Consider the following 26130-nt stretch of genomic DNA (forward strand, 5'->3'; position numbering starts at 1 on the left):
TGTGTGTGTGTGTGTGTGTGTGTGTGTGTGTGTGTGTGTGTGTGTGTGTGTGTGTGTGTGTGTGTGTCCTAGCGCCTGTCCTTGTTTAAGTTAAGAGTGTACAAGAATTATATTGGGATAACTCTCTGTGTCTGCATTTGTAAGTTGCTTGTATATTGCCGCACCTTTCACATTTCTTCCTCTTCCTGCTACAGACAACAATAAACAACATTCACTGTGTCACATACCTTTCCTCGCATGCCTGTTAATAAATCCTTTGTGGAAATGTTCCCAGCTCGTTTTTGTCTGTTCTTTCATTGATCCAGCATGGTCCATATCCTAACTTTGGCGGGACTTTATTCCCAACGATCCGTTCCTTTTCGCCGGTACGTCCTTGGCAGTGTCGCTCAGCTGCATCTGATCCGGCAAAGTGATCCGTTTCGTACAAGGCGTACCAAGGGTGTGTCCCCCGGGAATTAGGTCACGTGGTGATTTTTAGGTAACTGGATTAACGAGACGGAGGACCCTAAGTCACGTCGTTGAGTTATTGGCGCTCACGGTCGGTTAGCGATCCACCGCATCGGGGAGTCTGGTGTCTGGTGGGATTTCGATTTTGGGGAGTCTGGTGGGATCCCAAGATAGCTTCCCCCCTCGTGGTGGTCTTCTCACCCGACCCCCAACAATATATATATATATATATATATATATATATATATATATATATATATATAAAAATATACATATATATTTATACACATATTTATATATTTTTATATATATATATATATATATATATATATATATATATATATATATATATATATATATATACATATATACTGTATATATAAATATACACTACCGATCTAAAGTTTTAGAACACCCCCATTTTTCCAGTTTTTACTGAAATTTAAACAGTTTAATGTTTCAATGTACTCTGAAATTAAAGCATAGAACAAATAATCAATTGCAGATAAAAAAGAAATCATGGATTTAAAGAAATTTATCAAAAATACATTTATTGAACAAAATTTAATCTAAATTTTTGACTCATCAAAGTAACCACCTTTTGCAGATATAACAACCGAACATACTCGTGGCATTCTTTCCACAATGGAAATCAAATATTATTTGGAAAGTTCTTCCCAACACTGTTGCAGAAGTTCCCACAAATGTGTTGCACTTGTAGGTTGCTTTGCTTTTACCCTTCTGTCCAGTTCATCCCAAACCAGCTCGATGGGGTTTAAGTCTGGAGACTGTGCTGTCCATTCCATGATTTGAAGCCTACTGTCTTGTTATTTTCTTCGGTAGTTCTGACATAGCCTGAAGGTATGTTTTGGGTCATTATCTTGCTGCAGGATGAACCCCTGACCAACGAGGCGTAGATCAGAGGGTAGTGCATGGCGCTGCAAAATGCTGTGGTAGCCCTTTTGGTTCAGGATGCCAGTCACTCTGTGCAAGTCGCCGACTCTGGATCCAGCAAAAGAGCCCCAGATCATCACGCTTCCTCCTCCATGTTTGACAGTTGGTTTCACACACTGAGGAACCATTCATTTGCCTACTCGATGGCATACAAAAACTCTGCATGATGAACCAAAGATTTCAAATTTTGATTCATCGGTCCATAAGACCTTCTTCAAGTTTTCAGTAGTCCACTGGTGGTGCTTCATGGCCCAGGCAAGCCTCTTTTTCTTATTTTGCCATCTTAGTAATGGCTTTCTCACTGCCACTCAACATGTTAAACCTGCAGCTCGAAGTCTTCTCTTCACAGTTGAAACTGACACTTCCTTTCTTCGACCAGTGTTAAGCTGTGCTTGAAGCTGCTGTCGTGTGAGCTGCCTATCACGCAAGCTGTTGACTCTCAGAAACTTGTCTTCTGATTGTGTTGTGGCTTTGGGTCTGCAGACCTCTTCCTGTCAGAGTTTCCTCCAGTTTCCAAGTGCCTTTTGATGGTGTGGGAAACTGTACTCACTGACACCTTGGCTTCTTTGCAATTTCTCCAAAGGAAAGACCTCCACTTTTAAGGGTTATAATGGTCTGTCTGTCTTCCTTTGTTAATTGTCTTTTTCTCACCATTATGATAGCAATATACTTCCTGCAGTGCAATATTGTCCAAATAATGCTTCAGAGGGTGCAGCAACACAGTCTGTTCCAACACTACTTTTATACAGACAAAGGGTTTGTCACTAATCAACAAAAGTTGAGACACCTGTCGGAATTGTTTGCATCAACTTTCTAGGCTTAATTTACTTCCATTGCTGCAGAACAGCTGCAGTTCCTAACCCATTACTTGTTCACTGAAAAGGGCCTTTTTTCACAACTCTGAAATTTACATTGTTTTTCAGTTTTTGGTGAGCTAAACTTTTATTTTTAACCTCTGGCAGTTTACCGCTTCGCTTTGTACCATGTCAGGTTATTCACTGGACTTGAACTGCTTAAATTTCAGTAAAAACTGTAAAAATGGGGGTGTTCTAAAACTTTTGACCAGAAGTGTATATGAAACTTTCAATGGATATTTAACTAAAATACCACACCCACAAAATATTGGGTTTGAAAATTTATCCAAATATTGAATGAAAGTTTTGTCTTATGATAATTTGAGGTATTAGAGAAGAAAGAAAAAAAACAAGTGAAAAAAAAATAAAGAGCGTTTTTGCACAACCTACCCCCCATTCCTCCCCACACCCATTGTTTGACCGAGTCTCCCTCTATCAAGGCCTTCAACTCCACTGTTGGGGATTCCCATCTCGCTCTACTGTTCTTCTTGCATTCTGTTACATTCTGATCCGTTCAGTGCACTCGGTCTTCAAAGAACCTCATGCTGTGCATTCAACGACTGTGCATGCAAAAAAAACAATTAATTAAATTAATATATTTTAAAACTGTCAAAATTTGGGAAATCTATGACATGAAGGCATAAAGCGAGCACACAGGTAGGACACAGTGTCAAAGATCAGGCAAAGACCAGAGGGAGATGGAGAAAAGGAGGTGCGCAAAAGATGGCGAAAAAAAAACAGTGGGCAAGTGCCGGCGACACGGCGAAAAAAGAGCGGGCAAGGCCAGAAAACAGAGCGGGTAGGCGCGGTGACAAAACAGAGCGGGCAAGCGCGGCGACAAAACAGAACGGGCAAGCGCCGGCGATAAAACAGAGCGGGCAAACGCCGGCGACAAAACAGAGCGGGCAAGCGCCAGCGACAAAACGGAGCAGGCAAGCGCCGGCGAAAAAACAGAGCGGGCAAGCACCGGCGACAAAACAGAGCGAGCAAGCACCGGTGACGCGGCGAAAAAACAGAGCGGGTAAGTGCCGGCGACGAGACGAAAAAATAGAGCAGGCAAGCGCCGGCTATGCAGCGGAAAAAAAGTAGGAGCCTGGCAAGCACCAGCAACGCAGCGGAAACAACAGAGCGGGCAAGCGCCAGCAATGAGGGGAAAAAACAGAGCGGGCAAGCGCCGGTGGCGCCGTGAAAAAAACTGAGCGGGCAAGCACCAGCGACGCGGAAAAAAAAACAGAGCGAGAAAGCGCGGGCGACGCGGCGAAAAAACAGAGCGGGCAAGCACCAGCGACAAAACAGAGCGAGCAAGCACCGGCGACGCGGCGAAAAAAAACAGAGCGGGTAAGTGCGGCGACGAGGCGAAAAAATAGAGCGGGCAAGCACCGGCTATGCAGCGGAAAAAAAGTAGGAGCCTTGCAAGCGCCAGCAACGCAGCGGAAACAACATGGCGGGCAAGCGCCAGCAATGAGGGGAAAAAAAACAGAGCGGGAAAGCGCCGGCGACGGGGCGAAAAAAAACAGAGCGGGCAAGCACCGGAGACGCAGCGAAAAAACAGAGCAGGCAAGTGCCGGCGATAAAACAGAGCGAACAAGCGCTGGCGATAAAACAGAGCGGACAAGTGCCAGCGACAAAACAGAGCGGGCAAGCGCCGGCAATAAAAGAGTGGGCAAGTGCTGGCGATAAAACAGAGCGGGCCAAGTGCCGGTGACAACACAGAGCGGGCAAGCGCCGACGACGCCGCAAAAAATATAAAAAACAGAGTGGGCAAGCGCCGGCGACACAATGAAAAAAAAAACAGAGCGGGAAAGCACAAGCGACGCGGTAAAAAAAAACAGAGCAGGCAGGCCCCTCGACGCGGCAAAAAAAAAATAGTGGGCAAGTGAAGGCGATGCGGTGAAAAACAAAAATGGGCAAGCGCCGGCGACGCGGTGAAAAAAAGCAGAGCGGGAAAGATCCGGCAACATGGCAAAAAAAGCAGAGCGGGCAAACGATGGCAACGCAGCCAAATAAAAAGCACCGGCGACGCCGCGAAAAAACAGAGCGGGCAAGCGCCGGCGACACAGCTAAAAAAAAAAGAGAGCCGGAAAGCGCAGGCAATGAGGCGAAAAAACAGAGCGGGCAAGCGCCGGCGACGCAGTGAAAAAAGAGCGGGAAAGCGCTGGCGACGCGGCAAAAAATCAGAGTGGGCAATTGCCAGCGATGCGGTGAAAACAAAAATGGGCAAGCGCCATCGACGCGGTGAAAAAAAGCAGAGCGGGCAAGAGCCGGCGACATGGCAAAAAAAGCAGAGCGGGCAAGCGATGGCAACGCAGCGAAATAAAAAGCACCGGCGACGCCGCGAAAAAACAGTGGGCAAGCGCCGGCAACGTGGCAAAAAACCAGAGCGGGCAAGCGCCGGCGACAGCGAAAAAAAAAGAGAGCAGGAAATCACTGGCGATGAAGCGAAAAAAAACAGAGCGGGCAAGCACCGGCGACGCGGTGAAAAAACAGAGCGGGAAAGTGCCGGCGAGGTGGAAAAAAAAGAGTGGGCAAGTGCCAGCGATGAGGTGAAAAACAAAAACGGGCAAACGCCGGCGACGCGGTGAAAAAAAAGCAGAGCTGGCAAGAGCCGGCGACATGGCAAAAAAAGCAGAGTGGGCAAGAGCCGGCGACATGGCAAAAAAAGCAGAGCGGGCAAGAGCCGGCGACATGGCAAAAAAAGCAGAGCGGGCAAGCGACGGCAATGCAGCGAAAAAAAAGTGCCGGCACCACCGCGAAAAAACAGCGGGCAAGCGCCAGCGAAAAAAGAGCGGGCATGCGTTGGCGATGCGGTGCTGGTGTTCGAAGCCGACAAAAAAGAGCGGGCAAGTGCTGGCAAAAAAGAGCGGGTATGCGCTGGCGAAAAAGAGCGGGCAAGCGCCAGTGAAAAGGAGTGGGAAGCGCCGGCGAAAAAGAGCGGGCAAGCGCTGGCGACGTGGCAAAAAAGAGCGGAGTATGCACCCAATAAACAGTAAGAAAAAGTGGGCACGGGGCAAAGAAAGCGAAAAAAAACAAAGATCCAGTGATGTAATTGCAGGAGAGGGTTGGAGACAAGGTGATGCAATTACGGGAGAGGGGCGGAGACACGGTGATGTAATTGCGGGAGAGGGGCGGAGACAGGATGATGTAATTGTGGGAGAGGGGCGGAGACACGGTGATGTAATTGTGGGAGAGGGGTGGAGACACGGTGATGTAATTGCTGGAGAGGGGCGGAGACACGTGTAATTGCAGGAGAGGGGCGGAGACACGGTGATGTAATTGGGGGATAGGGTTGGAGACATGGTGATGAAGTCGCGGAAGAGAGGCGGTGTCACGGTGATGTAATTGCGGGAGATGGGCGGAGACATGGTGATGTAATTGCGGGATAGGGTTGGAGACACGGTGATGTAATTGCTGGAGAGGGGCGGAGACACGTGTAATTGCAGGAGAGGGGCGGAGACACGTGTAATTGCAGGAGAGGGGCGGAGACACGTGTAATTGCAGGAGAGGGGTGGAGACAAGGTGATGTAATTGGGGGATAGGGTTGGAGACATGGTGATGAAGTCGCGGAAGAGAGGCGGTGTCACGGTGATGTAATTGCGGGAGATGGGAGGAGACATGGTGATGTAATTGCAGGATAGGGTTGGAGACGCGGTGATGTAATTGTGGGAGAGGGGTGGAGACACAGTGATGTTATTGCGGGAGAGGGGCGGAGACAGGGTGATGTCATTGTGGGAGAGGGGTAGAGACACGGTGATGTAATTGCGGGGGAGGGGTAGAGACACGGTAATATAATTGCGGGATAGGGTTGGAGACATGGTGATGTAATCGCGGGAGAGAGGCGGAGACACGGTGATGTAATTGCGGGATAGGGTTGGAGACACGGTGATGTAATTGCTGGAGAGGGGCGGAGACACGTGTAATTGCAGGAGAGGGGTGGAGACACGTGTAATTGCAGGAGAGGGGCGGAGACACGGTGATGTAATTGGGGGATAGGGTTGGAGACATGGTGATGAAGTCGCGGAAGAGAGGCGGTGTCACGGTGATGTAATTGCGGGAGATGGGAGGAGACATGGTGATGTAATTGCGGGATAGGGTTGGAGACGCGGTGATGTAATTGTGGGAGAGGGGTGGAGACACAGTGATGTTATTGCGGGAGAGGGGCGGAGACAGGGTGATGTCATTGTGGGAGAGGGGTAGAGACACGGTGATGTAATTGCGGGGGAGGGGTGGAGACACGGTGATATAATTGCGGGATAGGGTTGGAGACATGGTGATGTAATTGCGGGAGATGGGCAGAGACACCGTGATGTAATGCGGGATAGGGTTGGAGATGCGGTCATGTAATTGCGGGATAGGGTTGGAGATGCGGTGATGTAATTTCGGGAGAGGGGTGGAGACATGGTGATGGAATTGTGGGAGAGGGGTGGAAACACGGTGATGTAATTGCGGGAGAGGGGCGGAGACACGGTGATGTAATTGCGGGAGAGGGGTGGAGACAAGGTGATGTAATTGCGGGAGAGTGGCGGAGACACGGTGATGTAATTGCGGGAGAGGGGCGGAGACACGGTGATGTAATTGCGGGAGAGGGGCGGAGACACGGTGATGTAATTGCGGGAGAGGGGCGGAGACACGGTGATGTAATTGCGGGAGAGGGGCGGAGACACAATGTTATCGCGGGAGAGGGGCGGAGACACGGTGATGTAATTGCGGGAGAGGGGCAGAGACACGGTGATGTAATGGCGGGAGAGGGGTGGAGACACGGTGATGTAATGGCGGGAGAGGGGCGGAGACACGGTGATGTAATTGCGGGAGAGGGGCGGAGACACGGTGATGTAATTGTGGGAGAGTGGGAGACATGGTGATGTAATTGCGGGAGAGGGGCGGAGACACGGTGATGTAATTGCGGGAGAGGGGCGGAGACACGATGTTATGGTGGGAGAGGGGCGGAGACACGGTGATGTAATTGCGGGAGAGGGGCGGAGACACAGTGATGTAATTGCGGGAGAGGGGCAGAGACACGGTGATGTAATTGCGGGAGAGGGGCGGAGACACGGTGATGTAACTCCAGCCAGAAGAGGGGCAGAGACACGGTGATGTAACTCCAGCCAGAAGAGGGGCAGAGACACGGTGATGTAATTGCAGGAGAGGGGCGGAAACACGGTGATGTAATTGCGGGAGAGGGGCGGAGACACGGTGATGTAATTGTGGGAGAGTGGGAGACATGGTGATGTAATTGCGGGAGAGGGGCGGAGACACGGTGATGTAATTGCGGGAGAGGGGCGGAGACACGATGTTATGGTGGGAGAGGGGCGGAGACACAGTGATGTAATTGCGGGAGAGGGGCAGAGACACGGTGATGTAATTGCGGGAGAGGGGCGGAGACACGGTGATGTAACTCCAGCCAGAAGAGGGGCAGAGACACGGTGATGTAACTCCAGCCAGAAGAGGGGCAGAGACACGGTGATGTAATTGCGGGAGAGGGGCGGAAACACGGTGATGTAATTGCGGGAGAGGGGCGGAAACACGGTGATGTAATTGCGGGAGAGGGGCGGAGACACGGTGATGTAATTGCGGGAGAGGGGCGGAAACACGGTGATGTAATTGCGGGAGAGGGGCGGAAACACGGTGATGTAATTGCGGGAGAGGGGCGGAGACACGGTGATGTAATTGCGGGAGAGGGGCGGAGACACGGTGATGTAATGGCGGGAGAGGGGCGGAGACACGGTGATGTAATGGCGGGAGAGGGGTGGACACCTTGAGGTGATACAGCAGTGGGAGAGGAGTGCAGACAGTGATGCAATAGCGGGAGAGGTGGAGACACGGTTATGAAACAGCAGGAGATGAGCAGATAGAGTTTTTTTTTTAAATAATAATAAAATTTCGCACATCTTTAGGGATTTGTACTCCACATTAGAGAGCGACTGTTTGTTGGTCCAGCCTCACCAGTCGCACCCGCAGTTTTGAGGCAGACGAGAGGATCGTCGCTCTTAGTCCCGTGCCTCGTGTGGGAACGCACCCGATCCAGATCCAGATCCAGATCCAGTGCCAGATCCAGGTCTGCAGCTCGCCCTGCTGTCGCCGCCATGGCCGTGCCGAGCTCGTGCCGCCCGTACCGCGCGCTCGTTCTTGAACTGCACCAGCGCGAGCGTGATTTGCGCGTTCCAGCCCGTCTCATCGAGGCACCTGAAGTCGATTTCTTTCTTGGTCTCGGTCACGATGGTGAAGTACACGTACTTGCCCTTACGTTCGACGCAATCTACGGTTTTTATGGAATCGAAGCGCAGCTCTTTGGCTGGCCCGCGCCGAGCCTTCAAAAACCCCTCGTCGGCGACCGAGATGACGAGCCCCTCGGGCGTGAGGACGCACGTCTTCTTCTTCCACAGTTGCAGGAAATTCTCGCTCCGTTTCTCCAGTTCGCCCTCCTTGATGACCTGCCGGGCTTCGTCCGTGTTTCTCATGGTAACGGGCCCGCTGGTTCGGCCACGCTTCCCTCCCCCGAGACCCCTTTCCCAGCGACGTCTCGCTCGGAGATCACGGAACGTCGAACGTTTCCTCTTAGAATGGAGCGCAAACGAACTCGGACAGCGGCGAAGGCCCTCCCCTTCCCAACGCGCACAAGACCCCAACCCAAGCCCCTTTCCCCCCGTACACCCCGACCCCGTACGGGTTCCAATCGCGAGCGACGATCCGGTGGAAATGTCGTGCGTACCCACGTCCGACGCATTTATAGGATGCGCAGTGGGAATGACGTCACGCCACCCACCGTCTCGAGCTCGGCACGCTCGACCTACCTGGTTTTCTTGCATCGGGAAAAAAAAAATTTTGTTCGGAGGTCGTTCATTTGGGGGGGGGGACGTGCTCACGATGATGGACGGGTTGGATTAAATGTTAATGGGAATGAAAAGGGGTGCAGGGATGGGGAAATTGAGTATCGAAGGGCGCACTACCTGCTCAAACACCTCAGGAGGAGAAGATCCTCCAGAATGAAGAATAAACAAAGGAGGAGGGCATGCAGTCAACATCGATCGTGAAAGTCCAAACGGTGTGGCGGGGCGGGGGAGGTACTTGCACTGGACGACCGTGCACGACCTCGAGGGAGGGATTAAAAAGAGCAAAGACTCGTACACCTGACGGGTGTAGGTGTACACCTCGTACAGCGAGTTTTGTGACAGGCTCGGACTCAGGCACATTGGAAGCCAGCTTTGCGACAGGCTCAGGCACATTGGAAGCCAGCTTTGCTTCAGGCTCAGGCACATTGGAAGCCAGCTTTGCTTCAGGCTCAGGATCAGGCATGTTGGAAGCCAGCTTTGCTTCAGGCTCAGGATAAGGCATGTTGGAAGCCAGCTTTGCGACAGGCTCAGGCACATTGGAAGCCAGCTTTGCTTCAGGCTCAGGATCAGGCACGTTGGAAGGCAGCTTTGCTTCAGGCTCAGGCACATTGGAAGCCAGCTTTGCTTCAGGCTCAGGCACATTGGAAGCCAGCTTTGCTTCAGGCTCAGGCACATTGGAAGCCAGCTTTGCTTCAGCCTCAGGCACATTGGAAGCCAGCTTTGCTTCAGGCTCAGGCACATTGGAAGCCAGCTTTGCTTCAGGCTCAGGATCAGGCATGTTGGAAGCCAGCTTTGCTTCAGGCTCAGGATAAGGCATGTTGGAAGCCAGCTTTGCGACAGGCTCAGGCACGTTGGAAGCCAACTTTGCTGCAGGCTCAGGCTCAGGCACGTTGGAAGCCAGCTTTGCTTCAGGCTCAGGATAAGGCATGTTGGAAGCCAGCTTTGCGTCAGGCTCAGGCAGGTTGAAAGCGAGCTTTGTGACAGGCTTAGTCTCAGGCACGTTGGAAGCCAGTTTTGCTTCAGGCTCAGGCACGTTGGAAGCCAGCTTTGTTACAGGCTCAGGCACATTCGAAGTGAGCTTTGCTGCAGGCTCGGACTCAGGCACATTGGAAGCCAGTTTTGCGACAGGCTCAGACTCAGGCACATTGGAAGCCAGCTTTGCTTCAGGCTCAGGCACATTGGAAGTGAGCTTTGCTGCAGGCTCAGGCATGTTGAAAGCGAGCTGACAGGCTCAGGCTCAGGCACATTGGAAGCCAGGTTTGCTACAGGCTCAGTAACGTTGGAAGCCAGCTTTGCTACAGGCTCAGACACGTTGTAAGCCAGCTTTGCTACAGGCTCAGTCACGTTGGAAGCCAGCTTTGTTAGAGGCTCAGGCAAGTTCGAAATCAGCTTTGCGACAGGCTCAGGCACGTTGGAAGCCAGCTTTGCTTCAGGCTCAGGATCAGGCACGTTGGAAGGCAGCTTTGCTTCAGGCTCAGGCACATTGGAAGCCAGCTTTGCTTCAGGCTCAGGCACATTGGAAGCCAGCTTTGCTTCAGGCTCAGGCACATTGGAGGCCAGCTTTGCTTCAGCCTCAGGCACATTGGAAGCCAGCTTTGCTTCAGGCTCAGGCACATTGGAAGCCAGCTTTGCTTCAGGCTCAGGATCAGGCATGTTGGAAGCCAGCTTTGCTTCAGGCTCAGGATAAGGCATGTTGGAAGCCAGCTTTGCGACAGGCTCAGGCACGTTGGAAGCCAACTTTGCTGCAGGCTCAGGCTCAGGCACGTTGGAAGCCAGCTTTGCTTCAGGCTCAGGATAAGGCATGTTGGAAGCCAGCTTTGCGTCAGGCTCAGGCAGGTTGAAAGCGAGCTTTGTGACAGGCTTAGTCTCAGGCACGTTGGAAGCCAGTTTTGCTTCAGGCTCAGGCACGTTGGAAGCCAGCTTTGTTACAGGCTCAGGCACATTCGAAGTGAGCTTTGCTGCAGGCTCGGACTCAGGCACATTGGAAGCCAGTTTTGCGACAGGCTCAGACTCAGGCACATTGGAAGCCAGCTTTGCTTCAGGCTCAGGCACATTGGAAGTGAGCTTTGCTGCAGGCTCAGGCATGTTGAAAGCGAGCTGACAGGCTCAGGCTCAGGCACATTGGAAGCCAGGTTTGCTACAGGCTCAGTAACGTTGGAAGCCAGCTTTGCTACAGGCTCAGACACGTTGTAAGCCAGCTTTGCTACAGGCTCAGTCACGTTGGAAGCCAGCTTTGTTAGAGGCTCAGGCAAGTTCGAAATCAGCTTTGCGACAGGCTCAGGCATGTTGGAAGCCAGCTTTGTTAGAGGCTCAGGCACGTTGGAAGCTCGCTTTGTTACAGGCTCAGGCTCAGGCACGTTGGAAGAAAGCTTTGCAACAGGCTCAGGCACGTTGGAAGCCAGCTTTGCTGCAGGCTCAGGCTCAAGCATGTTGGAAGCCAGCTTTGTTACAGGCTCAAGCACGTTTGAAATCAGCTTTGCGACAGGCTCAGGCACGTTGGAAGCCAACTTTGCTGCAGGCTCAGGCTCAGGGACGTTGAAGGCCAGCTTTGCTGCATGCTCAGGCACGTTGGAAGCCAGCTTTGTTACAGGCTCAAGCATGTTGGAAGCCAGCTTTGTTACAGGCTCAGGCACGTTAGAAATCAGCTTTGCGACAGGCTCAGGCACGTTGGAAGCCAACTTTGCTGCAGCCTCAGGCATGTTGTAAGCCAGCTTTGCTACAGGATCAGGCATGTTGGAAGCCAGCTTTGCTTCAGGCTCAGGCTCAGGCACATTGGAAGTGAGCTTTGCTGCAGGCTCAGGCAGGTTGAAAGCCAGCTTTGCTTCAGGTCAGACACTTTGGAAGCCAGCTTGGTTACAGGCTCAGGCACGTTGGAAGCCAGCTTTGTTACAGGCTCAGGCAGGTTGAAAACGAGCTGACAGGCTCAGGCTCAGGCACGTTGGAATCCAGCTTTGCTGCAGGCTCAGTAACGTTGGAAGCCAGCTTTGCTTCAGGCTCAGGCTCAGGCACGTTGGAAGGCAGCTTTGCTATAGGCTCAGGCACGTTGGAAGCCAGCTTTGCTTCAGGCTCAGGCACATTGGAAGCCAGCTTTGCTTCAGGCTCAGGCACGTTGGAAGCCAGCTTTGCTTCAGCCTCAGGCACATTGGAAGCCAGCTTTGCTTCAGGCTCAGGCACATTGGAAGCCAGCTTTGCTTCAGCCTCAGGCACATTGGAAGCCAGCTTTGCTTCAGGCTCAGGCACATTGGAAGCCAGCTTTGCTTCAGGCTCAGGATCAGGCATGTTGGAAGCCAGCTTTGCTTCAGGCTCAGGATAAGGCATGTTGGAAGCCAGCTTTGCGACAGGCTCAGGCACGTTGGAAGCCAACTTTGCTGCAGGCTCAGGCTCAGGCACGTTGGAAGCCAGCTTTGCTTCAGGCTCAGGATAAGGCATGTTGGAAGCCAGCTTTGCGTCAGGCTCAGGCAGGTTGAAAGCGAGCTTTGTGACAGGCTTAGTCTCAGGCACGTTGGAAGCCAGTTTTGCTTCAGGCTCAGGCACGTTGGAAGCCAGCTTTGTTACAGGCTCAGGCACATTCGAAGTGAGCTTTGCTGCAGGCTCGGACTCAGGCACATTGGAAGCCAGTTTTGCGACAGGCTCAGACTCAGGCACATTGGAAGCCAGCTTTGCTTCAGGCTCAGGCACATTGGAAGTGAGCTTTGCTGCAGGCTCAGGCATGTTGAAAGCGAGCTGACAGGCTCAGGCTCAGGCACATTGGAAGCCAGGTTTGCTACAGGCTCAGTAACGTTGGAAGCCAGCTTTGCTACAGGCTCAGACACGTTGTAAGCCAGCTTTGCTACAGGCTCAGTCACGTTGGAAGCCAGCTTTGTTAGAGGCTCAGGCAAGTTCGAAATCAGCTTTGCGACAGGCTCAGGCATGTTGGAAGCCAGCTTTGTTAGAGGCTCAGGCACGTTGGAAGCTCGCTTTGTTACAGGCTCAGGCTCAGGCACGTTGGAAGAAAGCTTTGCAACAGGCTCAGGCACGTTGGAAGCCAGCTTTGCTGCAGGCTCAGGCTCAAGCATGTTGGAAGCCAGCTTTGTTACAGGCTCAAGCACGTTTGAAATCAGCTTTGCGACAGGCTCAGGCACGTTGGAAGCCAACTTTGCTGCAGGCTCAGGCTCAGGGACGTTGAAGGCCAGCTTTGCTGCATGCTCAGGCACGTTGGAAGCCAGCTTTGCTGCAGCCTCAGGCATGTTGTAAGCCAGCTTTGCTACAGGATCAGGCATGTTGGAAGCCAGCTTTGCTTCAGGCTCAGGCTCAGGCACATTGGAAGTGAGCTTTGCTGCAGGCTCAGGCAGGTTGAAAGCCAGCTTTGCTTCAGGTCAGACACTTTGGAAGCCAGCTTGGTTACAGGCTCAGGCACGTTGGAAGCCAGCTTTGTTACAGGCTCAGGCAGGTTGAAAACGAGCTGACAGGCTCAGGCACAGGCACGTTGGAATCCAGCTTTGCTGCAGGCTCAGTAACGTTGGAAGCCAGCTTTGCTTCAGGCTCAGGCTCAGGCACGTTGGAAGGCAGCTTTGCTATAGGCTCAGGCACGTTGGAAGCCAGCTTTGCTTCAGGCTCAGGCACATTGGAAGCCAGCTTTGCTTCAGGCTCAGGCACGTTGGAAGCCAGCTTTGCTTCAGGCTCAGGCACATTGGAAGCCAGCTTTGCTTCAGGCTCAGGCACATTGGAAGCCAGCTTTGCTTCAGGCTCAGGATCAGGCATGTTGGAAGCCAGCTTTGCTTCAGGCTCAGGATCAGGCACATTGGAAGCCAGCTTTGCTTCAGGCTCAGGCACATTGGAAGCCAGCTTTGCTTCAGGCTCAGGCACATTGGAAGCCAGCTTTGCTTCAGGCTCAGGATCAGGCATGTTGGAAGCCAGCTTTGCTTCAGGCTCAGGATCAGGCATGTTGGAAGCCAGCTTTGCGTCAGGCTCAGGCAGGTTGAAACGAGCTTTGTGACAGGCTTAGGCTCAGGCACGTTGGAAGCCAGTTTTGCTTCAGGCTCAGGCACATTGGAAGCCAGCTTTGTTACAGGCTCAGGCACATTCGAAGTGAGCTTTGCTGCAGGCTCGGACTCAGGCACATTGGAAGCCAGTTTTGCGACAGGCTCAGACTCAGGCACATTGGAAGCCAGCTTTGCTTCAGGCTCAGGCACATTGGAAGTGAGCTTTACTGCAGGCTCAGGCATGTTGAAAGCGAGCTGACAGGCTCAGGCTCAGGCACATTGGAAGCCAGGTTTGCTACAGGCTCAGTAACGTTGGAAGCCAGCTTTGCTACAGGCTCAGGCACGTTGGAAGCCAGCTTTGCTACAGGTTCAGGCATGTTGTAAGCCAGCTTTGCTACAGGCTCAGGCACGTTGGAAGCCAGCTTTGCTGCAGGTTCAGGCATGTTGTAAGCCAGCTTTGCTACAGGCTCAGTCACGTTGGAAGCCAGCTTTGTTAGAGGCTCAGGCAAGTTCGAAATCAGCTTTGCGACAGGCTCAGTAACGTTGGAAGCCAGCTTTGCTTCAGGCTCAGGCTCAGGCACGTTGGAAGGCAGCTTTGCTACAGGCTCAGGCACGTTGGAAGCCAGCTTTGCTTCAGGCTCAGGCATGTTGTAAGCCAGCTTTGCTACAGGATCAGGCATGTTGGAAGCCAGCTTTGCTTCAGGCTCAGGCTCAGGCACGTTGGAAGCCAGCTTGGTTACAGGCTCAGGCACGTTGGAAGCCAGCTTTGTTACAGGCTCAGGCAGGTTGAAAACGAGCTGACAGGCTCAGGCTCAGGCACGTTGGAATCCAGCTTTGCTGCAGGCTCAGTAACGTTGGAAGCCAGCTTTGCTTCAGGCTCAGGCTCAGGCACGTTGGAAGGCAGCTTTGCTACAGGCTCAGGCACGTTGGAAGCCAGCTTTGCTTCAGGCTCAGGCACATTGGAAGCCAGCTTTGCTTCAGGCTCAGGCACGTTGGAAGCCAGCTTTGCTTCAGGCTCAGGCACATTGGAAGTGAGCTTTGCTGCAGGCTCAGACTCAGGCACATTGGAAGCCAGTTTTGTGACAGGCTCAGGCTCAGGCACATTGGCAGTGAGCTTTGTGACAGGCTCAGGCTCAGGCACGTTGGAAGCCAGCTTTGCTGCAGGCTCAGGCACGTTGGAAGCCAGCTTTGCTTCAGGCTCAGGCACGTTGGAAGACAGCTTTGCGACAGGCTCAGGCTCAGGCATATTGGAAGTGAGCTTTGCAGCAGGCTCAGACTCAGGCACATTGGAAGCCAGTTTTGTGACAGGCTCAGGCACATTGGAAGTGAGCTTTGCTGTAGGCTCAGATTCAGGCACGTTGGAAGCCAGCTTTGCTACAGGCTCAGGCTCAGGCACATTGGCAGTGAGCTTTGTGACAGGCTCAGGCACGTTGGAAGCCAGCTTTGCTTCAGGCTCAGGCTCAGGCACGTTGGAAGACAGCGGTGTGAGATTTTCAAAGTTTGAGCATATATTTGTTCCCATGGCATGGAAATAGAAAAGGAGGTTCATTTGACCATCTTTCACAATCAATAAGGAAGAGATTTTTCCAGGATTGAAAGATGTTCCATTAACCAGATCACCATCCAATTAATGCCAGATCAGCACAGCGACAGTTATGTTTGTCTCCACCACCTTATGTTTTCATCCCTGTCTGTCTGTCTGTTTGTCTGTGAGTCGGATATGGATATTTCAAAACGTTCTGGAGAGATTCAGACGAAACTTGTTGGACGAGTTGGGTATAGTTGACAAGAACAAGCTGATTCCATTTTGCTTCGGGTCTGAATCCAGGTCTCGATGCAGCCTGTCGGTGAGAAACAAATCGTAAACTGTTCAGCCTGGTGGAGGCATGCGCTCTTCCAAGTGTCATCCTTGTTGTCCACGTGATGGAATACCAGACGGCACAATATTTTCAGGTACAAATAAAGAAAGAAATAAAGGGAACAGCTTTTTCCAGAACATCGACAAGATCAGTTGTGCACATGAGCAACAACACTGGGCCCAAAGCAGCACATTGGGATACTTCACCCTTAAATACAATGGGTTCCATTGATGATGCAAATGGAACAAGAAAAAGAGCAATCAGAGATTGTAGACCCTTGCCAGAACTTGTTTTGTGTGGTGTTTGTGTGCTGATATGTTACATAATTAATAACAGACATAAGTAGAAGGCCACTCGGTTGAACACATACCTCGGCCCTGTAATGTCTGATCCACGAGAACATGTCAGGCCCAATAAATTTTAGAGAAATCATGCTATATAATAGTTTTTGGCAATATCTCTCAATGGTGAAGAATCACATTAAAAATTCTAGTAATCGGATCCGGATTTGGATCTTCACCAAAATTGAATCAATTCTTCCTTGCCACACACGCAACCTGTCCACCAAGTTTCATCTGGATCCATCCACAAATTTTTGAGATATTCTGTGCACAGACAAACAAACAAATGACAAAGGCACTCAGTAGAGCGCATTCTTCCGCCATGTAATACCTGATCCATGAGAACATATCCGGTCCAATGCATTTTTGAAATATCATACTTAATAATTGTTTTTGAGCCCGATTTTTCGATGGTGAAGAATCACTTGAGAAATTAAATAATTCTCGTGTCCAGATCCGGATTCAGATCTTCACCAAAATTGAACCAATTCATCCTAGTCACACATCCAACATGTCCACCAAGTTTCATCCGAATCCGTCTACAACTTTTTTGAGATATTGTGATATATATAGTTTTTGGCCCTATCTCTCAATGGTGAAGAATCACAGAAAAAATTATAGTACTCTGATCCAGAACTCCACCAAAATCTAACCAGTTCGTCCTTGTCACACACCGAGCCTGTCCACAAAATTTCATCTGGATCTGTCCACAACTTTTTGAGATATCCTGCACACAGACAGACAGACAGAAAAGGGTGAAAACATAACCTTTTTCACTTTCGGTGGCGGAGGTAACTAGAACTGCCACTTTATAACTGCTGACAGTGATGACCGGGTACCAAGACGTCCTGCTTTGATACAACCCCGCTATGATTGGACACCTGACCCTGACCCATGACGTTTTTTAAAATTATTATTCAACTGAATTTGGAATGGGATTAAAGTAAGTCCAATTCAAATCAAATGGAAGGCCAAATAAGTACAGTCCTGTATTGGAGTCATCAGAAGGAGCCCAAACAAGCAAAAAGCAAAGATGAAGTCATCAGGAAGAACCTGGATGGGATTCACATTTCAGCTGCTACTCCTCTACCCTCAAACCCATCCAGGCATAGCCAAGTGAGGCTTATTCAAAAAATAAATAGAAAATAACGCAGATCCCAAAAATTTAATAATCCTGCCTGCCAAACCATGCGCCCGATCAGGTTGATCGGACGCATAGACGCATGATCGGACTACTAGATCATAATAGTGAAGTTTTACGTCGATCAATGAAGTGGTTGAAGGTTTTTTTTAATTTTTTTTTCAAGATTCCTGATCAATCCAATATGGCTGCCAGACCATGTGACCTATCAATTATTTGTTACCACCATGGTATCCCCAAGGCTTGAGGGACGTGTGTGAGGTTTCCCCTCAATCTGTCCAACCGTTCTGGAGGTTTAGAAAAGTTTTTCACATTCCCCATGAGGAGTACTTGCCATGTACCACGTTTCAGTTTTTCCCTTTATGCGGTTTTGGAGATACACAGGTCCAATTTTTTTCCTTTTTTCCAACATGGCTGCCACACCACGTGACCTCTGACGTCAAAATTATCATTTTAAAAAAACATTCCGCGTGAGCAGTCGCTTCTCTGGTGAAAATTTCGTGTCAATCCGACCAAGCGGTTGCAGAGAAAAACCGTACTCACGTTCTGTGTGGACAGATAAACAGTCCCAAATGGAATACAATACACTCTCGTCTGGCAAGGGTAACAAATCGAGCAAGGGTAACTTTAAAGTTGGACTATTTCTCCACGTCGAAGCGTGAATTGTGAACTACTTTTTGAATCTCGACCAATCAGAGCGCTTCCTTGTGTCACATGATGTGTACGATGGTGAAGCCGCTTCAAGCATTCCAGGTTCGTCACGTCGAGCATATCACCATGTTTGAAGTGCTTTATTCACTGCAAAAATGTTTAAAATGATCTTTTTCACCCATTGAGCCCACTTAGATGGAGTAAATATGGTGAATGTTTGATGAAGTGGATGGGAATGGCCAGTGCTTGCCAATATGTAATTATAAAGGATTGTGAGCATCTCGTCGAAGCAGGTTTTCGTGGCAGCTGTTAATATCGGCATTTTATTATTAAAATAAGTGTCTGGTCGAACTTCGCGAGAAAAAGCGACTGTCGTCTACCACAGGTCAACTTAGCGAGATGCTGTGGTAAACCTCCTCTGAGTTTGAGGGGTCAGAGTTGAATGTTATAGTTCTGTCTATCTACTTCATCCCAAGCAAATCCCGTGTAAAAAAACAAGGACAAATGTGTCGAAGAGCAGCGTCCCAAAGGTTTGTCGGCTAAAAAAACAACTTCCGATATTTCGTCACATGCCTTGATTAAGCCAATAGCGAGACCCGTCATAGTGTATTTACGTATTTACGAAATATCGTGTATTTACGAAATAAATAATGTATTTACGAAATTACAATATACTAGTACGGGCCCGTAGGTGAGTGCCAGTATGTGCAACCCTCTCTCGCCCCCCCTCTCTCGCCCCCCTCTCTCCCCCTCTCACCCCTCTCTCTCACCCCCCTCTCTTCCCCCTAGTCTCGCCCTTCCTCTCTCTCCCCCCTCTTTCACCCCCTCTCTCTCCCCCCTCTCTTGCCCCCCTCAATCCTCCCCTAGTCTCACCCTTCCTCTCTCCCCATTCCTCTCTCGCCCCCACTCTCATCCCCCCTCTCCGTCCCCTCTCTCACAGATATTGGTCGACAGATAAATGGCCGTAACTTGGGAACTGCTTGTCCGATTAATATCAAACCTCGAAAAGGCACATCCGCGGGTCCCCAGCAATATTCCTGGCAAGTTTCAATCAGATCGGACCGTCAATCGTGCAAATAAATAAATAAATAAACATTAATTGTGATGTCATTCGTGATGTCATAGCACCGTGTCTTGTCATTGGTCGACAGATAAATGGCCGCAACTTGGGAACCGCTTGTCCGATTAATATCAAACCTTGAAAAGGCACATCAGCGGGTCCCGACCAATATTCCTGGCAAGTTTCAATCCGATCGGACCGTCAATCGTGCAAAAAATAAATAAATAAATAAATAAACATTAATTGTGACGTCATTCGTGATTTCATAGCACCGTGTCTTGTCATTGGTCGACAGATAAATGGCCGTAACTTGTGAACCACTCGTCCGATTGATATCAAACCTCGAAAAGGCACATCCGCGGGTCCCCGGCAATATTCCTGGCAAGTTTCAATCCGATCGGACCGGTGATCGGTTATTCATAATTTGGGAAAAATTGGCATGATAAGGTGAGAAGGTGGAACGACACCTTTAGCTGCCATATATACACCTTTTCAACACTGAAAAGGCAGTAAAATGGCCATAACTTGGGAACTGCTCGTCCGATCGACATCAAACCTCGAAAAGGCACATCTGCGGGACCCCGGCAATATTCCTGGCAAGTTTCAATCAGATCGGACCGGCGGTCGTCGAGAAACGGCGGTCGCAGACAGACAGACACACACACACACACACACACACACACATACACACACATACACACACACACACACAGATTGCTGGAATTATAGATAGATTAAATGGAATAATCTTTAAATAGTAACGTGAACTTTTGGAAACTTTCAAGCAAATGTCCGAATATATTTAAAAGTTCATGATAGACGCTCTCAAAAGGCATCCTTAATGCGAGGATGTGTACAAGTGCTTAGTATTTCAGGAGATCCGGATCATGTATATGAAGGAGCCGAGTCCTAATATAAAGGTTTTGTCTTCACAAGAAGAAGAAGAAGAAGAAGAAGAAGAAGAAGAAGAAGAAGAAGAAGAAGAAGAAGAAGAAGAAGAAGAAGAAGAAGAAGAAGAATAATGCCGAGCTCTCTATGAGCACACTGCTAAAAATTACATTCAGATCGAGCCTTCATTTTTGGACATAATTTACAAGAAGGTGGAACGCCACACGAGTCTCATGCAGCTACAAAATACACCTTAACGCGAGTTGAGACGTTGTGATAGCAGGTTTGTAAATTAAATAAATTTCCCAAGAGTGTGAAACTATCAAACTTCCCGAATGAGTGAAAAGGGTAAATGGAAATTATTTTATGCAAACTTGGATGACTTTTCAGGAAAACTACTGGAAGCAGCCACTGAAGCACCATGACAGCATTGTGACATAAAAATCAGAGGAAAAGACCACGTCGGTCTTGCAGTGAGATATCACAAACTTTCCCACAAGGAATATTGGAGATTCATGTTGGATGAACAGAAACCAAGAACTGCACCAGAGAGGTAAAAATAATCATATTTAATGCAACAGTAAGTTTATGTCCAAGATTAAGGATGGGTATGATGTGGTATTATATTGTTACGGATCTGGAAGCCATATGCATTCAAACACACAGATGTCCCAAGAGTCAGTTATTCCGTTAAGTACATGTGAGACAGGTCCCTTCCTTTTGTCTAGTGGGAAAATCAAAGGTGTGCGTTGCAATGTCCTTTTAGGTAGGTTATTACATCTAACGACCATTGAACAAACCATCTAACGACCATCCAACAAACCATCCAACAGACCATCCAACAAACCATCCAACGAACCCTCCAACGATCATCCAACAGACCATCCAACAACCAACCACGGTACCTTCCAGCGCTTGCAACCCTCGCCTCACTGGCCACAGCATACGGAGCAAAAACGTCCAGTCCACCGTTCCTTTGCGCTTCTACAAACGTTCCTTTTCAATGTTGGATCTTCCCCTAGATGAGTCCACACGCATGGAGGGGGGGGAGGGGGGCAGGCCTCCCGGTTTGTCCGAGGCCCCGCCCAGAAAGGGCGGACCCCATGAAGACCCTGTCCAATCGGGGTGGACAGTGACATCTGTTTCACCGAGCCCCCACCCTGTTCAGGGAGGTCCATAAAAATACGACGCGATCCTCAGAGTGGAAGTTTTTTGGAGGAGTTGAGTTGGTTGGTGTGCGTCGTGCGGTTTGAGCTGGAGTCTGAGGCGTTCGAGTGGAGTTCTGCATTTGGCTGGCGTTCGTTGGAGTTTTCCTGGGTCCCGTCCGTGACCCTGATCTCTGCCCTGGGACTCCGACTGCTCCACTCGGGTTCCTCCACGGGCACGAGACCCACGCGTGTGACTGTGAGCCAAGCCGCACGACCATTAGCAGGTGCCGCACCACAGGGCACCCCCTCCCTTCAATGTGCAGGTACCCAAGTGAACTGCGACCCCCAGCTTGTCTCTCCCTCTCTGGCTGCGGGGATCTTTTAATAAATCATCTGAGTGTGTGGGCCCGTCTTGTAAGTAGAAACTGTATGAGTGTTTTTGAAAATTGTAAATTCTTGCTTGTATATTCCACGATAAGTCTTGCTCTGTGTCTTCTTTATTGTAAATAAACCATTATTGGAAATGTTCCCAGTTCGTTTCCATCCTTTCCTTCATTGGTCCAGCATGGTTCGGATCTGAGATTTAGCCGGGTTTTTGGTTCCTGTCAATCTTCTCATCGGAGCCAGCATGACTTTGGCAGTTCCACTCGACTGCACCTGAACCGGAGTTGGTAGTCGGTAGTTGGAACTCTACCGCAGTCGGTACAGTGATCCGGTTCGAGCAAGACGTGCCGGGGGCGTGGTTCCCCGGTAGATGACACCGCATAGTTAATTAGGTAAATTGGTTCGAGACAAAAAGACCCTACGCTACGCGGTGGAGGTATTGGCGTCCACGGTCGGTTCAGCGACCCGCCGCCTCACGAAGATATCCGTGAGCGACGGCCTACAATTCCGGGAGTCTGGTGGGAGACGACGTAACTTCCCCCACCTTGCGGTCATTCTCGCCACCCGTCCCCGGCCCTCAACAATATTAATTTAATTTCATTGCCAACTATACCACAGCCGATGTATGATTCATTTCACATTACGGGCATGGAGGAGGAACGAATCAAGAACCATGAAGTATTCCAGATGACCAAGCTCATCACCATCTCTTCTGGATCTGATTTTGACAAATTTCCCTGACAATATCTGCTGCTCTTCCTCCGCTGCAATCGGTTCTTCTGACCACGTCCTTGTCAAAGTGGACATCTCTCTGGCTATTATCAGAGAACCACCTAACCGCCATCGAGTCTGGCATTTCACTCAAGCCGACTGGCAGGGTCTCCAAGCAGCCATCAAACTTATAGACTGGTCTCCGATTGCTACTTTCTCCAACGTCACCTCATCCTGGGAATTCTTTCAAAGAAACTTGCTCTCCCTCATGCACAGATTTATCCCATCTCATCTTCAGTTGTCCTTCCCTTCCTCCCGTCCTTCGTTCACTGAAGTTTGTGGCGAGACAGTTGTCCTGAAACAACTTGCCTTTGCCTCATGGAAGGCAAACCCAACTGAGGGTAATCTCAGTTCCTTCCATAAAGCTTGGAACAAGTGTGTATCTCCCCTCAGGAGAGCCAGAAAACAACATCTTTCGAAGCTCAAGTCTAAACTCTCCAACCTCTCTCCCTCCTCAAAATCCTGGTGGCATCTAATCAAATCTTTTTCTGGTGTATGTTCCCCCTCCATCTCCTCCCTGACCTCAAATGGCCGAACTGCTGATACCGCACGTGAAAAGGCTGAATGCCTAAACTCGGTGTTTGCAGCTAAATCTTGTGTCCAAAACCCATCACTTTCACAACCCACCTTACCCAGTCGCAACCAACTGTCCCTGGACTCTGTGTCCTTTTCTCCTGACAAGGTGGAGAGCTTGCTGTCAAACCTCGACTCAGATTCTGCAACCGGTCCAGACGGCATCAGCCCACATATCCTAAAAACCTGCTCTTCTGCTCTTGCTCACCCTCTCTCTGTTCTATTCACCCTCTCATTTGCTCAAGATCATCTGCCATCTGCTTGGAAATCAGCAAACATTCTTGCCCTGCATAAAAAAGGTTCAAAAACAGATCCCTGCAACTACAGACCAATCAGCCTTCTCCCAATCAACAGCAAGGTTATGGAATCCATCATCGTTTCAGACATGAAATCCTTCCGCTTCTCCAATGGCTTGATTTCCGATCTTCAATTTGGTTTCAGACCAGGTCACTCTACCCTGGATATGCTGCTTCTGCTCTCCCAACAATGGATGGAGGTCCTCAATACCAGACATGAAATCCGAGCCGTATCCCTGGACATATCACGTGCTGTTGACACGGTCTGGCACCCTGCTCTGCTCACCAAACTCTCTTCCTATGGTATCCAAGGCAATCTCCACTCATGGCTCGCAGACTTCCTTTTCTGTCGCAGAAAAGGAAGTCTTTTCTGTCTTCCCTAAATGGAGTTCTTTCGTCCCCTCTTCCTGTCCAGGCTGGAGTTCCTCAAGGTAGCGTTCTGGGCCCTGTTCTTTTTCTGGTTTTCATCAATGATCTCCCCGATTCTGGAAAATCCTCCATATCTATTTGCTGATGACTCCACCCTCTGCCGTACCATCTGTCATCCCTCAGACTGGCAAGCTGCAGCTTTTTCACTCACTGCAGATCTGGGTAAAATCACAAACTGGTCCAACACGTGGAACATGTCTTTCAATCCGGACAAATCTCACACTCTCACTATGTCTCTCCGAAAGGACCGTTTAGACTCCCTCCCCCCCCCCATCCACTTTCTCAACAATCCTCTGGAAGAAGTCCTTTCTTTCAAGCTTCTGAGTCTCACTACCTGCCATGACCTTTCCTGGGAAAGCCACATTTCAAACCTTGCCTCCAAAGCCAGTCGCTGAATGGCAATCCTCCGTTGTACAAAGTCCTTCCTCGGCCCACCTGAGCTCCTGACCACTTACAAAGCTTTCGTCCGCAGCCTGATGGAGTACTGCTCTCCCCTCTGGGCTGGTGCTCCTGCCTCCCACCTTTCTCGGCTTCACGCTGTGGAAACCAAGGCATTTTGGATCATTGGCATCTCCCACAATGAGGCTGAGTCTTTGGGCCTCTCACTCTCTCACCGCAGACTGGTCGGTGGTCTTTCTGTCTTCTACCGTCTCCTCTCCAGCCTCGCCCCCCCTGCTCTCTCTGCGATTTGTCCCCACCACATTCCGCAGGGCGCTCAAGGTCCGCCAACAACCCCCTTCTGGTAAAACTACTCACCTTCACTCTTTCATTCCTCTGTTTTTCCCACCTTTGGAATAAACTCCCTCACTCTATTCAATCCCATTCTTCCCTCCAGGCCTTCAAAACAGCTGTTCACCACCACCTCTTATCATCCCCCAACCAAATCCTCGATCTTTTCGACCCCCGATAAAATATAAGCCACCCAAGCCCACCTTCAAATTCCCTGCTTTCCTTTCTGAAAGTACCTGTAATGTCCATCTTGTATTCCTCATGTTCCCCGCCCCATCCCTCTCCCTTCCACAGATATCCTAATGTCTCTGTTCCTCACTGTTTTGTCCTTCCCACTCCCACCCCTCTTGTCTCATGCCCCCCTTGCTGTGCATTGTGTGTTAGCTCTCACACTAGCCTCAACAAGGTATACAAAAAAAGCTCCACTTTATTCTTCAAATATGCTGAAAGAGAACGAGCTTCCCTCACAGACTTCAGGTAAATGCACCTGTGCAGTGAATGCCACTTGGTATCATTCCCAGGTCGCCATCTGAAAATGGCCTCAAAAATCATGCACAGTGACATTCCAGTTATTGAAAATTGAGACTGAATCAAGTCATCATTCAGTAGCTTCAGCACCTCAGGTTGATAGCCTGGTGTTGGCTTAGCGGTAAGGGTGGTGGCTTGGGATCCTAGGGTCCTGAGTTCGAGCCCCGTTGTCTGCTGAATTAACACTAGTGGGTTGACAGCCTTTCATCCTTCTGAGGTCGGCGAAACAAGCACCAGTGTACTGGTAATAGACGCACTGCATCAGCGGCATAGTCGTGCCCCTAACCAGTAATGCAACCAGCAGCCAAAAAGGTTGCACACAAAGGGACCTAAGCTTGATGAAACTTTGCATACCCACCAAGCAGCACTCCTCATAATGAATGCCTTCTGTAGAACACCTGCCCTGGACTGTCCATGGCCACCAACTGCCGCAGATCTTACACTTACATCTGCTGTAGATACCATCGCCATTGAATGGTATAACTCTTCCTTGCCAAGAGTGTTGGACTGCCATATTATCCAATAATGCCAAACTTTGTCAAGATAGATGATGACGCCGATGTCACAATGACATCAATCTGCCAAGATATTGCTTACTTGGTTTCGAAGGATTGTCCCCCAATACAATAAATTCCCGTCCCCCAATGGACAGAATCAGACAATGGACCGTCCATCACATGAATGACAATGGACCCCAGCCAAAAGTGTGTCCTCAGAGACAATGTTAATTGTAATCATTGGCATTGGCATCTCCCGCAATGAGGCTGTCTTTAGGCCTGTCACTCTCTCACCACAGGTTGGTCGGTGGTCTTTCTGTCTTCTACCTTCTCCTTTCCAGCCTCGCACCCCCCTTTCTCTCTGCGATTTGTCCCCACCACATTTCATAGAGTTTGTGTTGCAATTATTTTTGTGGATGAAAGAATTGTAAAAATACCACCACCAATGAAGAACAGCACCTGTGGGGTTATGGGGTGGAGTTGACGACAATGATTAATCTGAAATGCCGGTATTTTGTTGGATTCATGTGTTACTGCCGACTAAATACTGCACTATGAATCGACATATAATATTGTTGTGGTTACCAAATTCGCAAACCACCACTCAGGTCCCTTAGGTGAGGTATTTCGGTAAGTACATGTGTAGTTAGGCCCAAACCCGTTGTCTAGTGGGAATACATGTCATTTATGCGTGCTGCGACTCTTCAGGATAGCCGTTTTTCTTTTACTATCTTTAATTTGGACCAACCGCCATGATTACCACCACAACCACAACATCAACCACCAACCACA

The 26130-nt window shown here is 49.8% G+C and overlaps 2 protein-coding genes and 1 long non-coding RNA gene across 5 annotated transcripts in view; 1 reads left to right on the forward strand and 2 right to left on the reverse strand.

The window, feature by feature from the left end:
- The window catches only part of LOC147025831 (pleckstrin homology-like domain family A member 2), a 65167-nt gene extending 56225 nt beyond the window's left edge, over nt 1-8942 (reverse strand). The window contains exons 1-2 of one of the 3 annotated variants that reach the window (XM_085880687.1): nt 8196-8942; nt 982-2815 (exon numbers count right to left, since the gene is read on the reverse strand). In XM_085880687.1, coding sequence (XP_085736813.1) covers nt 8240-8710 — 471 coding nt within the window. In that variant the 5' untranslated portion in view covers nt 8711-8942 and the 3' untranslated portion in view covers nt 982-2815; nt 8196-8239. Of the gene's footprint in view, nt 1-981; nt 2816-8195 lie in introns of those variants that run through there. The other 2 variants (XM_085880685.1, XM_085880684.1) reach the window with 2 other exon arrangements.
- Nucleotides 1-26130, reverse strand: part of LOC147025830 (nucleosome assembly protein 1-like 1-A) — a 211558-nt gene that overhangs the window by 57492 nt on the left and 127936 nt on the right. The window lies entirely within an intron of this gene.
- LOC147025832 (uncharacterized) lies at nt 17699-22178 on the forward strand. The gene is made up of 3 exons (XR_015058021.1): nt 17699-18137; nt 20374-20536; nt 20817-22178. It is a non-coding gene; the product is annotated as an uncharacterized LOC147025832 (long non-coding RNA).

This window comes from Eptatretus burgeri, chromosome 5 (genome assembly GCF_056783735.1).
Source record: "Eptatretus burgeri isolate ZD-2024b chromosome 5, Ebu_testis_v1, whole genome shotgun sequence".
NCBI classification, from domain to species: Eukaryota; Metazoa; Chordata; class Myxini; order Myxiniformes; family Myxinidae; genus Eptatretus; species Eptatretus burgeri.